Below are 24006 nucleotides of genomic sequence, written 5' to 3' on the forward strand. Positions count from 1 at the left end.
ATACCCGGATCCCCCACTGAGCTGCCCGCACCCAGATTGCCCCACACAGAACCCTCTCACCCCACACCTGGATCCCCCCCACAGTCAACCCCTCCACGCTTGGATCCTCTCTTGCTGAGCCTGCCTGCCCACAGCTGGTGCATGTCTCAGGGCCCTGGGGTGTTTCCAGGGCAGGCCTGGTCCTTGTGCTGAGTCCGTGTCCTGGGGGGAGCTGCACAATGATTTCCCATCTCTGTGCAGCCACTGGCCTGTGCTCCTCAATGCCATGCTGGAGCCTCCACTTTTATTTGACAAATACAATTTGCAGAATTTTAAAATATTGTGTGCAAAATTTTTAATTTTTTTGGCACAGAATGCCCGCAGGAGTATCCACACCACATCTGCACCCGCACCAGTATCCACAAGAATAAAAAGGTTCCCATGTCATTTTCAACTGCAGTTTGCCTCAGCCAGTAGCAACAGACTCCTGAAGTCTGTAATACTTTAATATAACCTCTTTTAATGCTAAAAAACAGCACAACCAAAAACAGAGAGAGTGTGACTAAACCTAAAACATCCTGCAAAGAGTGGCCAGAAACATGAAAAACAAACAAAAAGATCACTGTACACCCTGATACAGAGTACGAAAGCAAACATCCATCAAAAACAATCATAACTTGAAAAAACAAGACAACACAGGGCTAAAAACTAAGATCTTTTTATTTCACTATTTAGCATGATTTTGCTATCATCCTGGAGTGACTTCTGAACAGGAACTGAAGTAAAATCAAAAGTACTTGAAACTTTCTTATACCGGAAAAATTCACTCATCCTGAATGCGTTGCAGCAAATTGGCTAATTTTATCTGTATCAGGTTATATTAACCAGATGTTACATTAAACATGTGATCTTCATGAGTTTCCACAACTGTAAATTATGACAGAAGTATAGAGATGAAATAAATTGCAATTGAAGACATGTAGCGCCTTATTAAAAAAAATCACAAACCATTAATGCTGCACAGTTGATTAGCACACTGCACTTAAGTCAATGTTATATAGGTGTATGTAGGATTTTGTAGATTATTTGCAGTAATCCTTAATATCTTCTGAACGCGTCTGTTTGGTAACACATATTTAAGTGTGATTACTCAACTCTATAACACTTTTACACGTTTTATTGAAGCTACACTTACTTTTAATTGATTGAACTTTCTATTTGGTCATGCAACAGCTGCTTTTTGGTTTTAAACTTGAGGGCGGAGGGGCTAGTGTTCTCTGACATTCTAAAACAGATTATGGACCTAATTGATTTTCAAATAGCAATTTGCTCTTTGAGTAATCCCATTGAAATCAATGGGACCATTTGTGGAGTAAAGTTTACTCATTGTAAGAGTATCAGAATACTGTCTGGCCTTAAAAGAATTTTGTTCTTTCATATGAACTATATATTACTAACAGCAACAACGTACTCCAAGGCAGCTGTTATACCGGGTACCCACATTTCTAGGCGGGTTAAAAGCCTTTCGCCTGTACACAGAGGCTTGGAAATGTCCTTGCATGTTTCCTCTGACATACACACTTTGGTGAAAGTCCTAAACTGCGCTAAAAGTAATGAAGAAAACAAGGAAGGCCTGAGTATCCCACTATCCATTTCAAACACCAACATGTAGTCATTGGTGTAGGGTGTGCAGATACAGTAAATGGTAGTGCAGTATAGATGTAACAAAGAGATTCTGGATTCTCTCTCCTTCTGTCTTCTAGGCAAATGGGGGATGAATGCATTACAGAAGAGAGACACTTTCAATCTCTAGGAAAGATGATGCAATACCCCCTCCTGCAGCATCCATGGTAGTCTCATAGGATACTCCTTTGGCCAGTGCAGCTGGAGGTATATGGACTGTGCTGTGGAGATAAGAACTGGTGAGGGAGAAAGGAAAAAAAAATCTAGGTAAACAAATATTCAAATAAGAATTCAAGCACAGAACTTACAGGAGAGCTAGTTTCTATTTATAAGATAAACAGGCAAGAGGGTTTCTATAGAGCTCTGAAGATGGAAGGCACTATATAAATGCTAAACTTTACTACTACTGTCTAGTAATAGAAGGAGAGTACTCGAAGAGTGGAAATGTCCTGTGAAGAGCACCGCCCTAGTTTAACCTTGGCACCAACAGAGCTCAGATACAAACACAGCTTACAAGAGTGCTGCAGTCTTGCCACTGAACTTCTGTGTCTGTAGGGGCATCGGCAGACAGCCCAATGTCAGGAGTGAGTAACAGATGGAGGTGAGGGAAGGACAGGACATTCTAATAATAAGCAAATTTGGGCTAATGCATATTTTAAAGTTATTTTTGAAAAAATAAGGTATATTCTCTATGGCTGTAAACACCTCAGAGTGCAAGCTCTCTTCCTGAGCCAGATTCGGAAAGCACTTACTGCCATGGGTGAGCAGTTATTCAGAGGAACAGCCCCAATGAAGTCAATAAACAGTTTTCAGAATGAATTCAAAACCTGGTCCGCTGTCATTACGACATTCGGACGCCGAAGCCACTTGGAACTTACATGATGATGCTGGCCTACATTAAAAAGGAGCTCTCTCTGGTGTTAGAAGCCACAGAAATAATAACGCAACTGCTGGGATTCCCTCTGACACCATTTGCAGAACCCCTTGTCCAGTCTGGGAGAACACTTCAGGTTCCTTTATTTGGCAGGCAGCAAAACTACGCTGAGTTGATCAGACTCAAGCGTAGGGGGCATCACACATCCAAAGTTACACCAAACTCTTCCTTTATATCTATTTAACATCAAATTGCATTTGCAATTCTTGACACCACACATTTTTGGATTGGCTTGGTTGCTTGCAGGAACCAATCCCTGTACAGCATGCTCACGTTACATTCTGCGTTTATGAGAGCTCTCCCAGCGCTGTCCGTACTCCACCTCCCTGTGGGGAATAACGTACAGCGCTGGGAGCCGCGCTCCCAGCGCTGGGGCTTTGACCACACTGGCGCTTTGCAGCGCCGCAATTTGCAGCACTGGAGAGGGTGTGTTTTCACACCCTGCTGCAGCGCTGCAAATTTGTAAGTGTAGCCAAGCCCTTTCTGTGTCTCAAGCTGACTGTTCTGTCTTAGCAGAGAGAGGAAGGACCAAGCATTCAATGGCAGTTTAACAACTACTTAATACTAACAACAATCAAACAAAGGCCCGAAGGCCTGAAGTCCAGTGGAAGAAACTGCTAGCTCTTGCCAAGCAAGAGAGGTGCTCCGACTGACCACCACGGGCGGTAAGAAGGAACTGAGAGGGCGTGGGCCAGCGGCGCCTGATATACCGTGGTGTGAGTGCGGCACGCCGGAGGGCGCCACAGCTGGCCCTATGGGTACCGCTAAGGCAAAAATCTCCGACGGTCGCGCACATGGGCACGCGCACCTAGAATGGAATTGACAGAAGCAAGTACTCGGAGTAGAAACCTTGTTATTGTTCCCATTCCCAGTGCTTCACTTTCTCCCAGGAGATAGACAATGTAGTAGATTGATACTTACAAAAAGTAGGGATACTTGTTACCCATGAACATGGGGACTGTTATACCCAGAGCTGGGGAGGGTATCCAGGACGGAGGGGATATGGGATTTCCAGTCTCTGTCCCTCTCAGACATTCCTTTGGGAAAGGGCCAGCTTCAACCTCTACCAGAGGCCCCATGAAAACAGGCTGCTCAGGGGAATGTCAGGGGATTCTCCATCTCCCTTGACCTACTCTGGTCCCCTGCCCCTGGTGAAGAGACAACTGCCAACTCCCTGTTCTGCCACAACATCCCTTGGGTTGACTTTCTGCTGCAAGTGGCCCCTCTGTCAGAAGGCAGCATAGATCCTGGAAATGATTCTAGCCCAGTTTACCTCAAAGGTTGGTTTAGGCCCAACACTCCTTTCCAAAAACATTAAAAAACCTGCAGTGCTTTGTGAAGTTCATCGTAATGCTTTGCTGCCAAGGGAACGTGGCTATCGCTTTCCTTCTGAAATATTGCCAAGAGCACAGCCAGGCTTTGCAACCTTCGCTGTGGAATTTAGATCACAAGAATCTAATTAAAATGTAGCCAACCCCAAATAATCCCTCTCCCTTCTGCTCCCCATCTCTTTATGAATGCCAAATAAGCAGCTTAATTGATCAGAGTGCTGTATCTCACCACCCAGAAATCACCGGCAACTGGCCTCTCATGTGATATGTAAGTAAGAAGAATGGCAAATTCCAAAGAGAAAAAAAAAAAAGATTTGGGCAAAGACATATTTAGAGGTACAATTACATTTTTATTAAGGAGTATTTTACCCATAAACTCCCCCCACCCCACAGGATTACAGAACAAAATAATGTGTTTTACCTTGGAAGAAGGGCAGTTTTAAAGCTACTGTCCCTGCATGAAGGATCATCTCCAGCCCATGTTCCAAGAAGCCACTTTAACAATCTCCCCAAGATTTTACCATAATTTTTGTTCAACGTTTCATTAAAGGCCCACCTCTACTAAGCAACTGAGTTTTACTATTCCTTTGGATGGCTCCTTACAACAAAATTAGGATGTTTTGAACGGTGACGACTGTAGGTGAACCAACAGGTCATAGGTATGGACATGACAGCAGTGTTGCCATTAAGAACGGCTACTTTATTCTCAGAACAGCACCAGTATAACTTCATTTATCTATCTGCCATTCAACTGAAACTGCTCTGATCTGAAGCTTTGATGAGACCTGCTTTCCCATTCTCTCTTCTAGTTAGATGAACCCCCATTTTTGCTGATGATCCACCCAAAACTTTGAGAAGAAAAGGGCTTGTAGTTTATCAGCTAGTCAGTTCAGTGCATGGATCTCTCACAGCACAGGGAAAGTGGGGAGCTCCTCATGTAGCTTCTAACCGGATAAGCCTTAAACAAAGGAGGCTGGTTGAGAAAGGCTGTTTGATAAACAAAACATGCAACCCCTTCCCTACAAAGAGAGCTACAAATTGAAGTTAATAGTTAACGTAACATACCGTGCTGCCAAGAAGGACAAGAGCAGTATAAGGCAGACAGCAGAGACTGATCCTAATCCAGCAAGAGTCGTATGTTGCAGAGTGGGTGATAAATCTGAAAGGAAAACATCCAACAGTTCAAAAACAAATACCAAAAATGGTACCATGGTGCAGCACAGTCTTGTGACTCACTGCCTAAATCAAAGTTAAACTCTTATTCTGGATTTATTGCTCCATCAAGCAGTAATTGAGCTGAACATCCAATGGCCAGCAGCCAGCTGAAGAAATGAGATTAATGGTGTATTGCTCAAAAGGGATTACATTTTCCTGTCTATTACTTTCCTGCTCTCCACCTCCCCCCTTCTTTTTACTTTTGACAGTCAAAGTAAATCAAGATCCTTTTCCTCTAACACCATCATCTGTTTCAGTCAAAGTCATAAGATAAGGGTGTCTCCGGTGCAGGGGCGGATCTATGTATTTTGTCACCCCAAGCACGGCAGTCAGGCGGCTTTCGGCAGCATGCCTGCGGGAGGTCTGCCAGTCCCGTGCCTTCGGTGTGCCCGCCGCCGAATTGCCGCCAAAACCGCGGGACCAGTGGACCTCCCACAGGCATGCCGCCGAAGGCTGCCTGACTGCCGCCCTCACGGCGACCAGCAAGCCGCCCCCCCGCAGCTTGTCTCCCCATGCACGCGCTTGGTGCGCTGGTGCCTGGAGCCGCCCCTGCTCCAGTGCTACTAACCAATCCGTCATCAAACGGCTGAACTCCTCTCCTCCAAATTCTTGCAATCTGGGTACTATTTCCTTTTTTAGGATGGTACCTACAGCAATATGAACACCACGGAATCACACCTGGGGAGAACAGACTGCTATAGCACATGAACAAATCCCTCAAATATTTGCGTTAATGAGAATTGGGCGGGGGGGGGGATAAACTAAAAATGGCATGTGCCTGAGGAGAAGAGGAATGAATAATCTGCATATAAATACATAATTGACTGGCCCCCGAAGTTTTCAATCAGGATAAGAGCAAGCCATTTCCCCATCACGGTATTTCAGAAGAAATAAGTGTGAAGGAGCTATCATTTGTTACCAAACTTTTCAGGAGTCAATTCTATCAAAATGATGCAAATCACTCTTTGCTCTGACTGCATGAGCCACTTCTTATTTTCTACACATGCACAAGAAACACATGCGCCTCATGAATTATGGCCCTGATGCTGAAAACACTTAGGTGTATGAATAATTTTATGCACGTGTACAGTTCCATTTACTCACATGTGTGACTGCAAGATCAGTGTCTGCAGTCTTAGTACTTACTTGTAGTCACGGGAAATGACTACCAGGGATAATTTCAGAATCGGGGTTTTAAGATCTTATGTGCAGTATTTGATCAGCCTCTGTACATGTTCAATTTTGGTCAGAACTTAAAAAAATACATAAACCTTTACTTCATCACAAAACCAGTTTTCATATATAAAAATCAAATATCCCTGGAACAGACTAACATGACCAAAAAAAAAAAAAAAAAAGACTTTTCACTACATTCTGATTTTATTCAGACCGCTCTTAACTATAAGGCTGGAAGCCTATTTCTATCACTACTCTAGCACTCTTTATTACAGCAATTTAACAGATTATAATCAAAGCCTCACTAGAAGGCCTCTGCCACAGAGAAATCTGGTCTAAATAGCCATGGTTCTATTGAATGTCTAGAGCTTCCTCTGTTTTGAAAGTGGAATGAAGAAGCACTCCTTAAGAAACTCAGCCTCTCAAAAATTCTCACAGCCTTTCAAGTTGTACAAGTTCCATAAGGCCATGGATACTGGTTGACTGGAAGACTGTCTCCACTTTCCCCTAAATAGGCCAGAGTGTAAAGACAAGCCCCATTTCCGCACCCATCTTCCAATTCTCCTTTGCCCCCTCCCAAAGAGAAAAATCCAGCTGCACGCCAGAGGGTTGTAGTGGTATTCTAGGGGTGGACAGAAGACAGAGATATGAGAAAGGGGTAGTTTTCTGTGGCTGAATAGTTATTTTTAGTATTGAGCAGGAACCAGATTTCCATGTCATGGGAAATTCCACAATTTCAAAATATTGTCCCCATTCTGAAATAGTAGAAAAACAAGCCATTTTGAAATTTCCAATGAAACAAAATTTTTAAAAAAATTAGTTTTGGTAGCAACATTTTGTTTTGATCAAACCAAAACATTTTTGTCTGATCTCAACCTTTTAAAAATTAATATTTTAATGTAAAAATAAATTTAGTTTCAAAAAGTGGTTTAGAAACAAAAAAAATAGAAAAATCCCATTAAAAAATGTCAAAAAACAGGACGTTTCAATGTTGCTGAAACACTTCATTTCAGGTTTTTTCCCCCTAAACAAAACCAGACATGTCTTTCTACACATTTTGATGAACGCAGCATTTTTCATCAAAAAACCTTTTTGGTGCAAAACTTTTTACTAGCTCTAGTTATTTTGCAGCTCTTACCAAAAGAAAAAATACTCCACAGTTGCCAAATCCCTGAAGCTGGCCACGTTTCTGAGAGCCAGAACTGCAGAGGCTATTGCTGGCCTGCAGAGGATCTTAAGTGTGGCAAGAAAGAATTCCTTCAATTCATGGGAAAAGAAGTAAGTGTGTCCAAGGAAAAAAACAAACAAACATGTGATGCCCCTGAAAATACAGTATTTTTAGAAATAGAATCATTGGGAAGGGGCCTGACAGAGGAAGAAAATGGAAATTTTATCCTATCTGAAAATTGGGTTTTAGCAATGTCACTCCAGCAATGAGAGAAGAGCTTTGTGTAAGCTCAAAAGCTTCTCTCTCTCTCACCAGCAGAAGTTGGTCCAATAAAAGGTATTATCTCACCCACTTTGTCTCTCTCATATCCGGGGACCAACATGGCTACAACACCACTGCATTCTCCAGCAATAATTCTGTCTTACTAGGTACTGATAGATCAAAACCACCAGTCAGAATTTTTGGGATATTTCTGACTCTTAGATTCTACTCTGCATCAGGCATAAAAGCTTTCATACTTCACAAAATATAGTTTTGCCACGGATAACGTACTCCAGAGAAGAATGAAAGTTCCAGAGCTTTAGCAACTCATTTAGTTAAATAATTTGTCTGCATAAAAATTCCCTGATTAATCTTCTACCAAAAAGGCAAGTGAGGAACTCAAATCCTCCTCCCTCAATTTCAGAGTGAGAGAAGGAAGAAACAAGTTTGCTTTGCTTTTCTGAACTCCTTTTACCCAAAGAGATTTCTCATTTGGAGAATCCAGAGACAAGTAAGTATTCTTTCATTTTCTTTGCTTTTCTCCTGTCAACACTGGCTGCTTGAGATGCAACAGACAAGAAATAGCTATATTATCAATTAGCTGGAGGAGGAGGCCTGAATCTCCTCAGGGCAGAGACTGCTTGTACAGGCACTCAAATAACAGGTGATGCCAGTCACCATCTCTCTGTAGCACTTACTACTAGCTTGCCCTTTCATTCCTGGGAGATAGCACTATGAGGATAATTTCCTTGTTTCATGCTTTAAAGCAAACTGGAGAAACAGGCCAGTTCTCCAATAACTATACTGGAGAAACAGTAATTGAAGGGTTCAGACATTTTGAAGAGCAGAAAATACACTTTTTATGTTTCTTGTTTGGTATTTTCATTGTCACCAGTTTGTTCAATGCATGAATGTTGTCCAACATAGCACACCTGTATAGCTGCTGAGAATTCCAGCAATGTTCTCCCCATCTACTGGCCTCAGTGGAATGTCAGTAGGTTGGAGGAGTACAGCAGCTGGGGCAGGCCCATTTGTAAATGCTTATGGCCTGTCGCGACCCAGTAAATAGTCTGAGGGTGAAGGCCCTGTGGTGGTTTTGGTTGGGCCCTGCCTCCCTCCCCCCCCCCCGCCCCCCAAGCTGGCTGGGGTTGGCTCTCTGCTCCAGGTGTTGCAACCTCCAGGGTTGCAGCGCCACTCATCGCCTCCCTGACTGGACCAAATTTGTGTGAGTAGAGTTGTAACCTGGTTCATGGGGTTGCAGGGCCACTCACTCAAATTTGGCCTACCTGGACTCCCATCATCAAACCCGAGTGGCGCTAGGACCCCGGGGGAGTGTGCAGTGCCTGGAGAAGGGAGGTGAGCCAAGCCAATCCTGTGGGACCGGAGCTGCCACGCGACCCTTTGAAACATTCTGGCGACCCAATTCTGGGTCCCAACCCAGAAGTGGAGAAACCCTGATCTAACCTTTATAACGCTCCACTAGACTTCATTGCTAGCAGGGAATTAAACAAAAGCCACAGACATGGTTAGTTTTATGCCAAGATATAGCCAGGCAATGCAATGACAACTTTTGTTTTCTCATAAGATGAAAAACTGCCTTACCTTCAATTTGTGCCCAAACTGCACAAGATTGTGTCCTCACCTGGAAAGTAAAACATAACCAATGTCACTATTTTCCCAGGATATGTATTTCATCAACAAGCCTACACCATCAGCAAAGGCATTCAGACAAGAAACATTAAAATGTATTACAGTGGGAATGGATTCCTAGATCACCAAGCTTTCCTGAGAAGGCTACAGGCTATAAAGATCAGATTAAAGAGAAAACTCTGAGGAAAGTCTAGCTCTCATCTTTCGGATAGAAAAGAACAGATATCTAAAAACCCTACATGACAGGGCTATAAAGCTGCATGGTTAAGCATTCAAAAAGTTAGGAAATACCAAAGTTAAGGCTGCACATGCAGTCTTAACTGTGTCCCCTATCTGCATATACAGATTCCTATACAGTGGTTAATTACATGGTCACTCACTGTGCCATGAATAATATATTACACAATGTTTTCTCCACCCTTGATTAGGAGAAAACATTGGAGATATACCAATCTCCTAAAACTGGAAGGGACCTTGAAAGGTCATTGAGTCTAGCCCGCTGCCTTCACTAGCAGGACCAATTTTTGCCCCAGAGCCCTAAGTGGCCCTCTCAAGGACTGAACTCACAACCCTGGGTTCGGCAGGCCAATGCTCAAACCACTGAGCTATCCCTCCCACCTTAGCACCTTATAATTTTTAAAGAAACTTTAATACAGTACTTAGACCTAGTTTAATTTTCATAATGATCCAAAATATTGTTAGGGACAGACTTTCTATAAATCCTTGTTTAATCAGTTTTCCCCTCTTTTTTGATGTGTTCTCTTCTCTGTTTTCTTTTTTTGTATCTCACACCCTCAAACATACACATGAATGTTAAGTACAGTACTACTCTATGGTGTATACTTAATATGAACTGTGTTATGTACTTTACATATAAATGACTTACATGGACTCTGGTATTTACATATATTTTATTGAAGGTTTTAGACAAAAAAGTACACTATTGCAGTGGATAAATGGTATGTTACCATGTAATTAAAGATTAAGGCCTGGTCTACACTGGAGGAGAGGGGAACGCGAGCTAAGTCGGTCTAAGTTACGCAACTTCAGCTACGAAAATAGCGTAGCTGAAGTCGATGTACTTAGAGCTACTTACCATGGTGTCTTCACTGCGGTAGGTTGACTGCTGATGCTCCCCCATCGACTCCGCCTATGCTTCTCGTTCCGGTGGAGTACCGGAGTCGACGGGAGAGTGCTCGGCGGTCAATTTATCGCATCTTCACTAGACGCAATAAATCGACCCCCACTGGATCGATCGCTCTGGAGGTAAGTGTAGACATGCCCTAAATCATGATGCATCTGCACAAAGGGACAATCTTCGTTTGGGGCTTTATTATGAGCTTCTATACAACCTCAATGATACTTAATATAGTTTTTGCTATGGGATTTTCTAGCTGTTTAAAAGGATAAAAGATAGGGTACAGAATGAACAAGGCCTGCAGGACTTCACTCTGTATGAGGCAACCTCCCCTAATATCACACACCTAACAAGGTCCCTAGGATTGAGCCAAGAGATCCTAATGGAGTCTTTGCTTCAGCCTACCTACTGCCATTTTCACTATGTAGACAAGTTAGTCATGCACCCATAGACAGTATAGCCTTCCACAGCAGTGCATTTTCCAAGTTTAGGAGAGAAAACACAAGCAATCTACTGCACATGTGTGCGCAACATGAATTTTTCAAGACCAGTTGTCAGAACAGTTAAAGGCATTTGCCCCTCAGTTAGGGTTCCTTATATTCCAAATTTCAACATTCTACCCTTAGCCGTTTCAATGCCTGTACTAAATACTACAAAATCCTCTAACTGGAATATCAAATTTACTTCCATCCCTTGCAGACTTACTGTTGCTTTTATTACATATTCACTCCACAAATGCTGAATGATGAAATGGGGGTTGTAGAAGGTTTTATTTATGCTAAAGAAATGAATCCCACATCATTTTAAGCTCCAAGCACTATTATTTTCTTAGTGTCTTTCATTTTGGGCCTTGGCAGGTTGAGAGGTATGGAATCCATAAAGCAATCAGTGGAGACTGAAACAGGCACCAGATGGGTTGGAGCTAATTAAATAACACCACTCTCTCACTGAGAAGGACACATCCAGAGATGGACAATTTGTTCTGCTTAATGGAGGTTTTCATGATAGTGTCAGGCAATCTGTAGCTATCTCCCAAGCCCCATCTTGCTCCAGAATTTCCACTTCTCACCTGCCAAATTTATCATTAGGAAAAATGGTACTCTTCCATTATCTCAGCTCTCCTAGCTTCTTCCCTGATGCTCTCCAAGCATTCCCTGTTAGAGAGGATCAGGTGGCATGACATTTGGCTAGCGTAAGTGGATGTTCCTCACATTTCTCTCAGTCTTTCACATTTCACTCAGCTTGGTGCATAGGTTGCAATTTTATTAAAAGCCCTTTTCATTTTCTGGTTCTCATGTACAACGCTATGGGGCTTGGGTTTCCAAAAATGTAGGAGAATATTTAAAGGTAACCTGCAAAAGGAAAAGAATGGGATTGTGCCCTTTTTGGTTACTTTATGATGTATAAAAAAGACATGAAAGTTCTGTTTTTTGAAATTTCAGGTCCTGTATTACCCGGAATACTCTATGGCCAGGTCTACACTAGAAAAATTAACCATTGCTGACATCCATTGTCAGGAACGAGTAATTTGTCTAGTGTAGACCAGGTATATGATGCTGAAATGATGACTTCACAAGAACAATAATGTGAACGTTGAGCAATTTAGGAATTTAGTCATATTATTTAAAATTCTTTGGTCTGATGTTTGCTAATAACTATTTAATATAAAGTGAGAGCTGTACTCTTTGTATTCTGTGTTGTAATTGAAATAAATATATTTGAAAATGTAGAAAAACCATCCAAGATATTTATAATAAATGTCAATTGGTATTTTATTATTGTTTAACAATGCGATTAAAACTGCAATTAATTGCAATTCATTTTTTTAATCTCGTGATTAATTTTTTTAAATCACTCGACAGCCTGTAGCGGGGTTGTTACCCGCTCCGGCCCTGACAGGGTTAAGGCCAGCCCTGGGAGAGGGCTGGGACTGCAAGGAAAAGCCCAGGCTGCTTAGGAAAGCAGACACTGCTGGGGCCACACCCCAAACAGAGCACAGCAGGTCCTTATAAAAGCACTACTAGCTTGGAGCTAGAGTCTCTGTCTCTCCAGTCTTGGAGGGAGCAGGGCCTGGCTGTCGGTAGTAAAGGTATGTGGAGTGAAGCAAGGCTGGAGAAAGGCCAGAGGAGCAGGGGAGCTCCAGGCTGGCGACTCCCCAGGCTGCAGGGCCTGGTCGTAGGCCCACCCCTGAGCCTGAGGTACTGGGTGGCAGAGGAAGACAGAAGGTCCTACCCCCCTTGCCTGTGATGACTGGCACTTAGACTGCAGTCTGCCCCAGGGAGCAGGGGCTCATTGCTGACTGGCAGTAGCCACCGGCTGAGGCAAGGTGGGATTAGGGGGTTGGGGTCCATGGGGAGGGGAGACCCTGAGAGTGAGGGGTTACTGCCAGGGGGCAGCACCCCAGATAACGGGGCACCGGGGTCCGGGAGGAACATGGGAGGCCCAGTGGCAGTGAGATGTCGGCCTGCAGAGGGCACTCCAAGACTGGAAAAAGAGCTAATTCCCAGGACGCCAGCAGGAGGTGCTGCTGGGGTGAGTCTCACACCGTTACACAGCCGTATTTAACTTCAGGGACTAAAAAGGCTTCCTTCTCCTCAAATGTTGAAAATTCAACAACCCTGCCCCTTCAATAAAGGTATTAGTGTCAATATACACCTTCCCAACAAGTCTTCCCGCAAAACTAGGGTGCCCAGAGTTGACATTCCCTGTTATTTATAAGGCTAAAATGCAAGTAAAACAAAAAACTTCATTAAAGAGAGAGTGGTCATCTTGTAGTGTCACTTGGAAGGACAGAATACCTTAGAGTAAAAGCACCTGACTCAAAAGAAAGAATCATATGTTACTGTTGAGTGACTTTCAGATACTAGCACTCCCTACAGCTAATTTATGGCGTTTGTAAATTATAGGCACCTGTAATTACCTATGAATCAGTGGGGTTTGTGCACCCATCCCTGAAGGCAGAAGTTGGCACTAAATCCCTAATCCTTTCCTTTGTTTATATTTCAGCATCCAGAATCGCTTCTGCATTACAATGGTGAAGAGATCTGCAAGCAATTAAAATGGCTACTTCAGGACATTTCAATTTAAGTTTTATATCATCAACTTCTTGTCCTTGACAATATCATCAAAACAGAACAAAAAGCTAAACATTTTCCCTGGTTTTCCAATTAAAACTTCCTTCATTCAACAAAGTCTCAGAGAAAAGTTTATTTAAAATACCCATTACCTTATTCCATTGACTTATAATTCTCAGTATCACACAGTAATCTTTCCCCTGCTTTAAGGGAGCATTATAGAATGCCCCGTAGTAATGTCTGTCTCCAAGAGAGATCAGCATGTTGTCAGCAACATCCTCGGCGAGGAATTCAGCTGCCACATACCCCTCAGCATCAGTGGCATTGCTAAAGAAAGTCACAGCAGCCAGGGAATCACAAGTAAATGTGCTTTGCAAGGCCAAGGGAAGCACAATCACTTGATAAAAGCTAGAATGAAACAGAAAAGCAACCATCAGCATTCATTTCCATGCACTAAACACCAGTGAGAAATCATGTTTGCATGTAGTCTTCCAAATATTTTGGCCCTTTGTTTAATAGTTTTCAAATCACTAACATCCCGGGTGAACTCTCTCCATGTGTGAGTGAAATATTTCTCTTTATATACGTGCTATTTATTGCCCTCTGTATAAAACAGACTATATATGCCTATTATAAGGCTAATTTTCCAAATTGCACACACAGGTTTAACATGATTGGGCATGCTAATTTAGTATTTTCGTATGAGAATCGCCAACTATGAATCACTGCAAACTCCTGTTTCCTCAATTCATCCAACATGCAACTTTCTCCTTGTAGCCAAAGCTGAGCTGAAAGACATTATCAACCTATTAAAACCTATTTGTTCCTGATTTCCCAGAAAGGTGCTGTTTCCAGTATCAAGAAGGTGACAAGAGCTCCCATCTATTAGACTTTAATTAGAAACTTGTCCCTTGAGTTCACTAAAAGTTCAGAGTGTGATGTCTTCCCACAAAAAAGAGCAACTCACAGAGTACATGCACTGTACTCTTGTTACACTGTCCTTTGGCTCCTGCACTATGTTTTCACTTCCAAATATTTCCTGCCTTACTATAAAGTGAGTTACAGTAATTGGTCTCTCTCATTTCCCAGGCACTTACCAACATACGTCAGCAGAGTTAAAACTAACTACTCCAAAGAGTATTTATCATTTTGGTACCAGTAAATGAATATGGTGTTGCTGTTTATGAGGATTTGGAGAATTGACCTTTCTTAACTTCCTCTTGGCTACTAGAGAATTTCCTGCAAGCTGTACAATGTGGTTTGCACACGACAATTATAAACTGCTGTTAGTTACACCAATGAATATCTGGGGTAGCTCCACTGAGCCAATGGAGTTACACCAGCATAAATTCAGAGTAACTGAGGACAGAATTGTGGTCCCAAGGAGAGATTAATCTGAAGCAAAACTCCAGATCTGAACAATCACAAATTACAGTGAAGATGGGACCTGGATTCAAACTTTCTGGCTTGGTCCCATCGCTACTAAAATTATCTAACTGAAGACAGTCTAAAATACTGATCATTTAGATGTGTGTGTACTTTAAAAATATATTTTGAGAGAGTTGAGAGCATGTAAAAAAAACCAACCCACAGACCTGATAGGTCCATTTCTATCTTCTGCTTTCCGTAGGCTGAGTGCTGGTGCAGAACCTTGTACTGTAACAAACTCTATTTCTGGGAATGGAGGATCTAAAAAGCAAACAGAATCAGTACTTTATAAAAGTTTGAGGAATAATCCAAGTCTGAGGGTAGTAAGCTTTTTCTCACACAGCACAGTAACTAAAATGCTAACCCTAAAAGCTAGAGCTATGCTTTAGAGTCAAATCTGAATACAAAATACCTGAAAATGTACAGACAACGTTTTTGGTTAACAAATATTGGAGATGATTTTAATTTTGATTGAACTGCATATCAGCAGGCTCAACCTGAGAAAACAAATATGTGAGATTTGAACCTTACTTCTTGTAGACCTTGAACACTTCAGTCAAATATTTTAAGCTGTCATCGGAGACTTTCAGCAAGTACTTCCCTGAACTTTCAAGAGCCCCTTCAACTCCTGGAAAACTCAAAGGTAGGAAAATAAATTCTGTTGCAGTAGCTTTCTTTGATTCCTATTTTGTACCCTCCCTTCCTTTGACATCCAGCACAGTCAAGAGAAGCTTTAATTCAATTTTCTGCCTGGAGAAAATATTAGGGATTTTTATTTTTTTTTAATCCTCGCCAAAGTGCACAAGGCCTAAAATGTCGAGCCGATTTGAGCTTTGTATTAAATTTCAGACAGGCAGTGTAAAGGGGAAAACAGCTTTAGGGCACTAACCAGTAACTAACAGGCCTAGCATGTGGCTTGAAGAGTTGCAAATCTGCGAGCAACAAGTGCCTTTAAAGTTTGGAGTCTTTGCCACTTTGGGTAACTGGTCAGAAATACAAGTTGTTAAAACTTTAAGCACATCTAAGTCTCTCCAGACTGCCCTTATAAGACGTGAAGCAGCAACAATCCAAAATTTAAAAATTGGTTTAATTCTCACCCCAGAAAACAGGAGGACTTTATGAGGAAGTTCTTCCATGTGCAGTATTTTACTACCAGGACATTAAGAAAAATGCATGTTGCCAGAACGTTAATGCGTGCCAAAAATAAGTCAAGTATCAGGCCTGCAGAACATCAAAATTTAACAATCCCCGTGGGAAAAATAAAGCCTTCAGACCACCTCCATGAAGTCAGACACAATGGCAGCACCTAATGCAGGGCAGCCATTGTGTGGGAAAATTCCTGATCAAGAGTGAAAAGCTGCAGCCCCAAATTCAGTGGCTTACCATTAACATTTACCCATCTTGGTCTTCAGGTAAATTACAACAAAAACATTCTATCAGGATTACAGGCCACCAGCTTAAAGCAGCATTCTTCAAACTTCGCAGTGACACAAACCTAAAAGTGCCAGTATCCATCCCTATCTTCAACCAAACCCCGCTCCAAATACCCCTCTCAGAATCAGTGCTGGGTAGGCCAGGAATTTGGCACTTCACCATGAGTTTCATTTTTATGGCAAGAATATTTGAGCTGGGTCACAGTGTTAGCTAGAAGCCAAAACACAGCAGAAAGCACATGTAATAGCATTGCAAGTGAAATAGGAAAACAGCACAGATCTTGAGGCTACACCTCCTGGAAATGACAAGATGAGGCACTTGTTCACATCATGTTCAATGGTTTGGAAGACTCTGCATTTGCACTGTGGTAAATCCTTGATTTTCCATTTGTGCATCAGGTGCACACATCTTCCGTGTAATGTCCTAATATGGTTGATGGTCATCTACTGTCTTTGGCAGAGCAAGAAACCAGGTTGTTTGATGGTGCGACCACGTACAAGGTGCTTGTTGTTAATGTCAGAGCCTGCCCATTTCATCCACCAGGGGTTTTCTGAGTTGAAGCTGAATGACAGAAGAGCTTCTCCAACCACCCAGAATGGCAAGCAGGACTTAAGGCAAGCGTGAGGTGGGTGAACAAAGAACTTTGGATGAGCAAGAACTTTCTTGTACTCGTGCAACATAGCCATCTCTCACCAGACGGTTGGAGAAAGGACTTTGGAGGACTGGAATCTAAGGCAGTGGCATAGTCTTCAGGGTGCCACTTACAAGTCTCAGAGCCACATTTAATTGGATGTTGATCAGGTCTGTGTGCGAGCTTCTTCCCCAAACCGGTGCGTAGAACTCGGCCATGGAAAAAACTAAAGCCAGCGTTGCCATCCATACCATTCTGAGCACCACAACCCCAGATCAAACTTGGTAGCTTTTGGATGATATTGATGTGACTCACCTGTTTGTTATCAAGCAGATGTTTCTCACAGGAATGGCCCAATTTTTTTAAAACATTAAGATTCCTAATTTGCTTGTCCCTGTTTTAAATCTCAGAGGCCTCTGACTTTTTACAGACGCAGTTTACAACTGAAGCTTTAGGACTGCACAGACTAATCACTACACATGTGATGAACAATGTCACTTTCATTATACTATCAAATCTTGATAGTAGGAATCTTTAAGGTCTTTCTGATTAGCTGATCTTCTGCACTCCACCAATACTATGTGACTAGGACAGCACTGAAATTTACTTTACTATACATACTACAGTCATAATGACTCCATTTAAAAGGATATTTTTCTTTGTGCCTCATTTTAAATATGCCTCTATTTAAGATGAACGTATGTGAGGAGAGGATAGCTCAGTGGTTTGAGCATTGGCCTACTAAACCCAGGGGTGTGAGTTCAATCCCTGAGGGGGCCATTTAGGGAACTGGGGTAAAAATATGTCTGGGGATTGGTCCTGCTTTGAGCAGGGGGTTGGACTAGATGACCTCCTGAGGTCCCTTCCAATGGGCCTTGATATACTATGATTTGGCTTATCACCCTTTTAGAAATCCTTCATTTGCACTAGAGCAGTCCTGTTTGGGTTTCTCTGCTTTTCTAGATGCCATTCTCTGTTGCTGCTAATGCTTTAAACATAGTGATGCAACTGAGTCACAAGGGTTTGCATCCAGATGGTATCTTTCCTCAAGTTCAGGGAAGTCAAATCAAGAGTTCTCATTCAGGCCCAGCTATAACTGAAAATAAGTCTCTGCTGAAATAATGCCATTTGCGTAACTGACATTTCTTGCAAACGCATTGTTTTAAGGATTTTACAGTTGTTTGCGGATTTTGATTCAAATAAAAATCTTTTATTACATTTTCACATTTAAAATAAAGAAATGGAATAAGTACTAATGATATAAGTGGGGGTTATGTAGCAGTACTGATTAAATAGCACTGGTTATGAGGAGAGACTATAAGTACAACATACATAACAACATATACGTTATGCTGAAGGGCAAAGAATTTTTAACCTGAAGAAAACCACTATCACAGAATCTTCTGAGATGACCAAAAAAGCCCACTAGAAGAGCAGAAAAAATGAACTTTAACAGGTCACTTAAGACAAATATATTGATTTTTAACAACAATATAATGGGGGAGGACCCTTATCTGTGTTTTTAACACCACCTTATGGAATGTTAATTTTTTTTTCGGGAGTGAGGGGAGTGGTGTCATTAACTATATTCTGTTCGTTTCCTTTTTGCATTTCACTCAGTTGCATCAGTGAAAGTTAAACTGCCTGGTTCCACTTGATTGTTATTACTTATTTGTACTGTAGTAGAGACCAGAGGCTAGGACTCCATTGTTATGTTTGTACAATACCTATCACACAGGCCCAAAGAGCTTACAGTCTATCCACGTGAGGCAAGAGAGAAAAAGGTGGATAGAGAGAGACAGACAGATGAGGGAGCACAAGTAACTAATGAGACATTACTGGTCAGCATGAAAAGCAGTGGCCTCAGAGCACTAGCTGCCTAACCATTTATTTGTAGGCATCATGACAGAGAAGAGTTTAAATAGGGATTTGAAGGAGAACAACAAGGTGGCTTTGCAAATGTTTATGGAGAGCTTCTCCCACGAGTGAGGGGGGAAAAACACAGTGGTTTGTTGCAAATTATTTTAAAATTGGCAATCAAGACTGGAAATCATTTGCAGAACAAATGCAGAGGTCCCATGTGTGAAAGGCTGGGTAAGACGGGGTAGGGCTGTGGAGGCCTTAAAAGTGAAGACAAGTAATTTGTGTCTGATGTGGACAAGAAGGTGAAGCTGGAGAGGTGCAAAGAGGGAATAGATGGGATCAATGTCACAAGTTAGGAAAATGTTCCTGGCAGCAGAATTTGAAACAAGATGGAATTTGTCAAGGCCAGAGAGGAGACCATTGGAGCAGTTGAGACATGAAAGATAAGGGCCTGGATGAGAGTTTTAGTTGTGCAGACAGAGAGGAAAGGCCATATCTTAAGAGATGTTATGCAGCAAGAAATGCAAAGATTTAGATGTGGCCTGGAAGTGGAGACCTAGAGAGGGCCAAGTCAAAGAAAATGCCCAGGCTATGGGCCTGGGCAAAAGGGAGGATGGTGGTGGTATCCTGGAGGACTGTGGGGGATGATTAGGAGTTCTGTTTTGGCCAGGTTGTGTTTAAGAGGAAGGTTGGTCTATGGCAGGGGTCTGCAACCCGCGGCTCCGGAGCCGCATGCGGCTCTTCAGCCTCCTTGTTGTGGCTCCCTTCGGCCTTGACAAAAGAAAAAAAAAAGAAAAAAAAAGAATAACGGTTATTTATTAATTTAATTTTTATTTATATATTATTTTATTTTTGTTTATTTTGTTGCACAGTTATCTTGGAGTTCGAGGTGATACTTTAACATTGAATTTTTAAAAAGTTTTTATAATTTGTCAATTAAAATATGTGTCACATCCACGTCTATAGCCCTCGCCTTTACCTGCAGGCAGCTTCTTGAGTGTGCAACCCCCGCGGTAAGCTAACCATGAATACATACCAAAAAAGAAAAATCTCAGAAGAAAATAGAGAGTTTAATTCTGCATGGACAGATTCCTTTGCCTTCACTGCCAACGACGCTGGCTTACCTGTGTGCTTGATATGTGGCGAGAAATTAGCAAACAACAAAAAATGTAACATTGAAAGACATTTTCAAAACAAGCACTCAGCATTTTCTGAAAAGTACCCAACTGAAGATGGGTGAAAGAGAGCGATTTCGGAACTACTACGGAAAGTTGAGCAGAGCAAACATACTTTCAAGAAGTGGATCAACTCTCCAAACTCAACTACAGCTGCTAGTTTTGTGGCAGCTCATGAGATCGTAAGGAGGGGGAAGCCGTTCACAGATGGAGAATACATGAAAGAATCGTTTATAAAAATATCAGAGCATCTATTCTCCAAATTCAAAAACAAACAGGAAATTATTCAGAAAATTAAAGAAATGCCTCTCTCTGCAAAGACCGTCAAGGACAGGACCATTAAAATGGCAACAAACATCACCAGTAAGCAAATTGATGACATCAATTCAGCTCAAGCATATTCAATTGCCTGTGATGAGTCAAGTGATGTAAACGATATTGAGCAGACAGCACTGTTATGCAGATATGTGAACTCTGATGGGCCGCAGGAAGAACTGATTGAACTCATACCGCTAAAGGGCCAAACGCAGGGACAGGACATTTGTGAGGCTGTTTTGAGTTGTCTAAAAGCCAAAGGAATAAACACCACTCACCTGGTGTCAGTGTCTACTGATGGTGCACCCAGTATGAGAGGAGCACAGAAGGGCTTTGTGAATTTACTTCAAAAGTCACTGGATCGAGAGCTGATGACGTTTCACTGCATCTTGCACCAAGAAGCACTGTGCGCTCAAACATTCCCCCCTGAACGTGTGGAAGTGATGAACCTCGTTATTAAGATAGAACAAAATAATTGCAAACGGGTTAAACCACCGACAGTTTTGTTCATGGTTAGATGAAGTCGAGAGCGCATATTTGGATCTCCTGCTGCACAACAGAGTTCGGTGGCTGTCAAGGGGAGACGTGCTGAAACGCTTCGCTGCTTGTCTGGAACATGTGAAAACCTTCTTGGAAAGCAAAGGCCTCAGCTATCCCGAACTGGGAGACCTCGATTGGCTGGAAAAGTTTTATTTCATGGTGGATATGACAAGTCATTTAAACACGCTGAATAAAAATCTCCAGGGAAAGGGAAGCACGGCCCTGCAGTTGCTGGAGGATGTTCTGGCGTTTGAGCGCAAGATGACAGTGTTTGCCAGAGATGTACAGAGAGGTACGCTCTCTCACTTCCCTTCCCTGAGAGAGTTCAACAATCACATAAATTGTGATTATTTACACCGTGCAATTATGGCAATGCAAGCTGCATTTGGAGAAAGATTCAGCGAGTTCAGAAAGGAAAAAAACACTCTGTCCTTCCCTGTCACACCGCTGGACATCGACCCATCCCTGCTGAACATATCCGCATTCACAGGGATAAGTCAGCCTGATCTTGAAATTGAACTGGCCGACATAGCGGATAAAGACTTATGGGTGTCCAAGTTCAAAAGCCTGACAGCGGATCTCGAAGAAGTCGCCCGTCAGAAGGCCAATCTCGCTAAAGAGCACAAATGGAATGATATTGAAAACCTCCCCAAACCCGACAAACTTGTTTTTGAAACATGGAGTGCCATTCCCGACATGTATATGAACATGAAAAAGTATGCATTTGCAGTCCTGTCCATCTTTGGCTCAACATACTTATGCGAGCAAGTTTTCTCGAGCATGAACTTCATAAAGTCCAAATATCGCTCCCGCCTCACAAATGAGAGCCTACAGTCCTGTGTGAAGATCAAAGTCACATCTTACAACCCCGACATAGGGAAGATCAGCATCGAGCTTCAGAAACAGAAGTCACATTAAACAGGTGAGAACACTAGCATTTAATAGGCTATTATTATTCAGAAAAAAACATTTATTTCAGACCCGGAGCTGATGTAGTTTTTTATTGTATGTTCAGGTGCTTCGGTTGATTGCTGGCCGAGAAAGAAACCCGAAGAGGATGAGAGCACACTGAAATGGACTTGTCAAAAAACATTCCTAATTTTATGTTTACTTTTTTAAAACTGCTAAGCTGCAACTATATGTTTTTTTATATTAAAGTGGGCTACGTTTTATTTTAATTTTACACAAATACGGGAAGGACTCAAAAAGGCCTGCATAGTTCAGTGTTTAATTTATTTCAAAGTAGGCCTACACATGCACACTGCACTTCTGTTTGTTGTATTCTGTTGTTGTAACAGGTAAAATTAAAAAAAGATCAAAACTTTTAAAAGTTTATAAGCAGTGTTATGTTTTGCGGCTCCAGACTATTTTTCTTTAGTGGAAGAGGGGGCAAAATGGCTCTTTTGATAGTAAAGGTTGCCGACCCCTGGTCTATGGGGAGATGTCAGAAAACTAAACTGAGATTTTGCTTTGGCCAGGAGGAGACAGATCAGGCGTGCAGAAGTAAATCTACAAGTTATCAGCATAACGATGACAGCTGGAGTCGTATTTGTCAATGTGACTGCCCAGAGACAGGATGCAGAAGGAGAAATGGCCAAAACAGAGACTTGTAGAGACCCCACAACACACTGGAAGGAGATTAAGTTTATATATGGAGGAAGGATTTCACATACAACCTCTCACAGACAATAGCATTGGGCTAGTTTATGGCACCGATCCTGTCAACAGTTTATGCATGTGCTTACATTTTATTCATTTAAGCAGTCCCATGAGCTTCAATAGGACTACTCACATATTTAAAGTTAAATATATCACAGGTTTGCAGGATTGGAGACTAAATCCCTGTCACATAAAAACACATACATTTATATTACTGGTTGTCATCAATGCCCCTGCCTGCTTCACTGAAACAGAAAATCATTTCTCTGTAATTCTTTTCTAAGGCCTTGGCTACACTTGCAAATTTGCAGCGCTGCAGCAGGGTGTGAAAACACACCCTCTCCAGTGCTGCAAATTGCGGCGCTGCAAAGCGCCAGTGTGGTCAAAGCCCCAGCGCTGGGAGGGCGGCTCCCAGCGCTGTCCGTTATTCCCCACAGGGAGGTGGAGTACGGATAGCGCTGGGAGAGCTCTCTCCCAGCGCTGGCGCTTTGACTACACTTAGCGCTTCAAAGCGCTGCCGCGGCAGCGCTTTGAAGTGCAAGTGTAGCCAAAGCCTAAGAGGTATATGTTGTAACTCATCACCCCCTGGGGTCTGTTATGATAGCACAAATAGCAGGGAATATCCACAGTAAATCTACATGTTTCCTACGGTCCCTTCCTCCCTCAGTGGAAGGCAGAAATTTTTAACATTTGAAAAAAGAAAAATAAATTAAAGATCCCCCAACCATGAGGGGAGTTGGGTGAGTTAGCCTGACTCTATTCCTACTTGCACATGAGCAGAACAATGGTAAGCTGTTTTCTTTTCCCCTAAGGTTACAGAATTCCATTTCGGGATGCAATATGTGAGAAAAACCCAGAAATGAGAGGGGCACCACAAAACTATTCATGGAGGAAACATAATGCTGTGGAATTCATTCCTTTAGGGCAAATACCTCTTTCTAGACCTTCAGTTTCATGATTATTCATTTCTGATGTAAATAATTTTTAAGAAGAAGAGTGAGGGGTCACTATATTTGTGTGCCAGAAGGGCATCTGAGAGGTCTGAGAACTCAAAAGCTCCTGCAATATCTTTATCCAACCCCTGTAACTGGTATATACAAATACCAGTAGCAAGTAACAATAAGCAGAGTGTAAAGTAGGAACATACCCTGACTCACGGCAATTTTCTATTTTTCTTTTTCTTTTTTTTAAAGAGGTTATGTGTGGGAAGAAAATACTGGAAGAGGTTACAGAACCCAATATGCATGTTTTCATTGGAGGGGAAGTTAAATGTTCCCCTTTAGTAACTCAGACACAATAACTCCACTTCCCTGTGACCAGGGATCTTCCCAACAAGCACTGTGTTCCAACAC

At 42.2% G+C, this 24006-nt stretch overlaps 1 protein-coding gene across 3 annotated transcripts in view; it reads right to left on the reverse strand.

The window, feature by feature from the left end:
* Positions 1-449: 449 nt before the first annotated feature.
* The window catches only part of SUSD1 (sushi domain containing 1), an 85307-nt gene continuing 61750 nt past the window's right edge, over positions 450-24006 (reverse strand). The window contains exons 18-22 of one of the 3 annotated variants that reach the window (XM_045022053.1): positions 15205-15298; positions 13762-14017; positions 9350-9389; positions 4993-5086; positions 450-1898 (exon numbers count right to left, since the gene is read on the reverse strand). In XM_045022053.1, coding sequence (XP_044877988.1) covers positions 1763-1898; positions 4993-5086; positions 9350-9389; positions 13762-14017; positions 15205-15298 — 620 coding nt within the window. In that variant the 3' untranslated portion in view covers positions 450-1762. Of the gene's footprint in view, positions 1899-4992; positions 5087-9349; positions 9390-13455; positions 13580-13761; positions 14018-15204; positions 15299-24006 lie in introns of those variants that run through there. The other 2 variants (XM_045022052.1, XR_006580607.1) reach the window with 2 other exon arrangements.

The sequence above is a fragment of the Mauremys mutica genome, chromosome 6 (genome assembly GCF_020497125.1).
Source record: "Mauremys mutica isolate MM-2020 ecotype Southern chromosome 6, ASM2049712v1, whole genome shotgun sequence".
NCBI classification, from domain to species: domain Eukaryota; kingdom Metazoa; phylum Chordata; order Testudines; family Geoemydidae; genus Mauremys; species Mauremys mutica.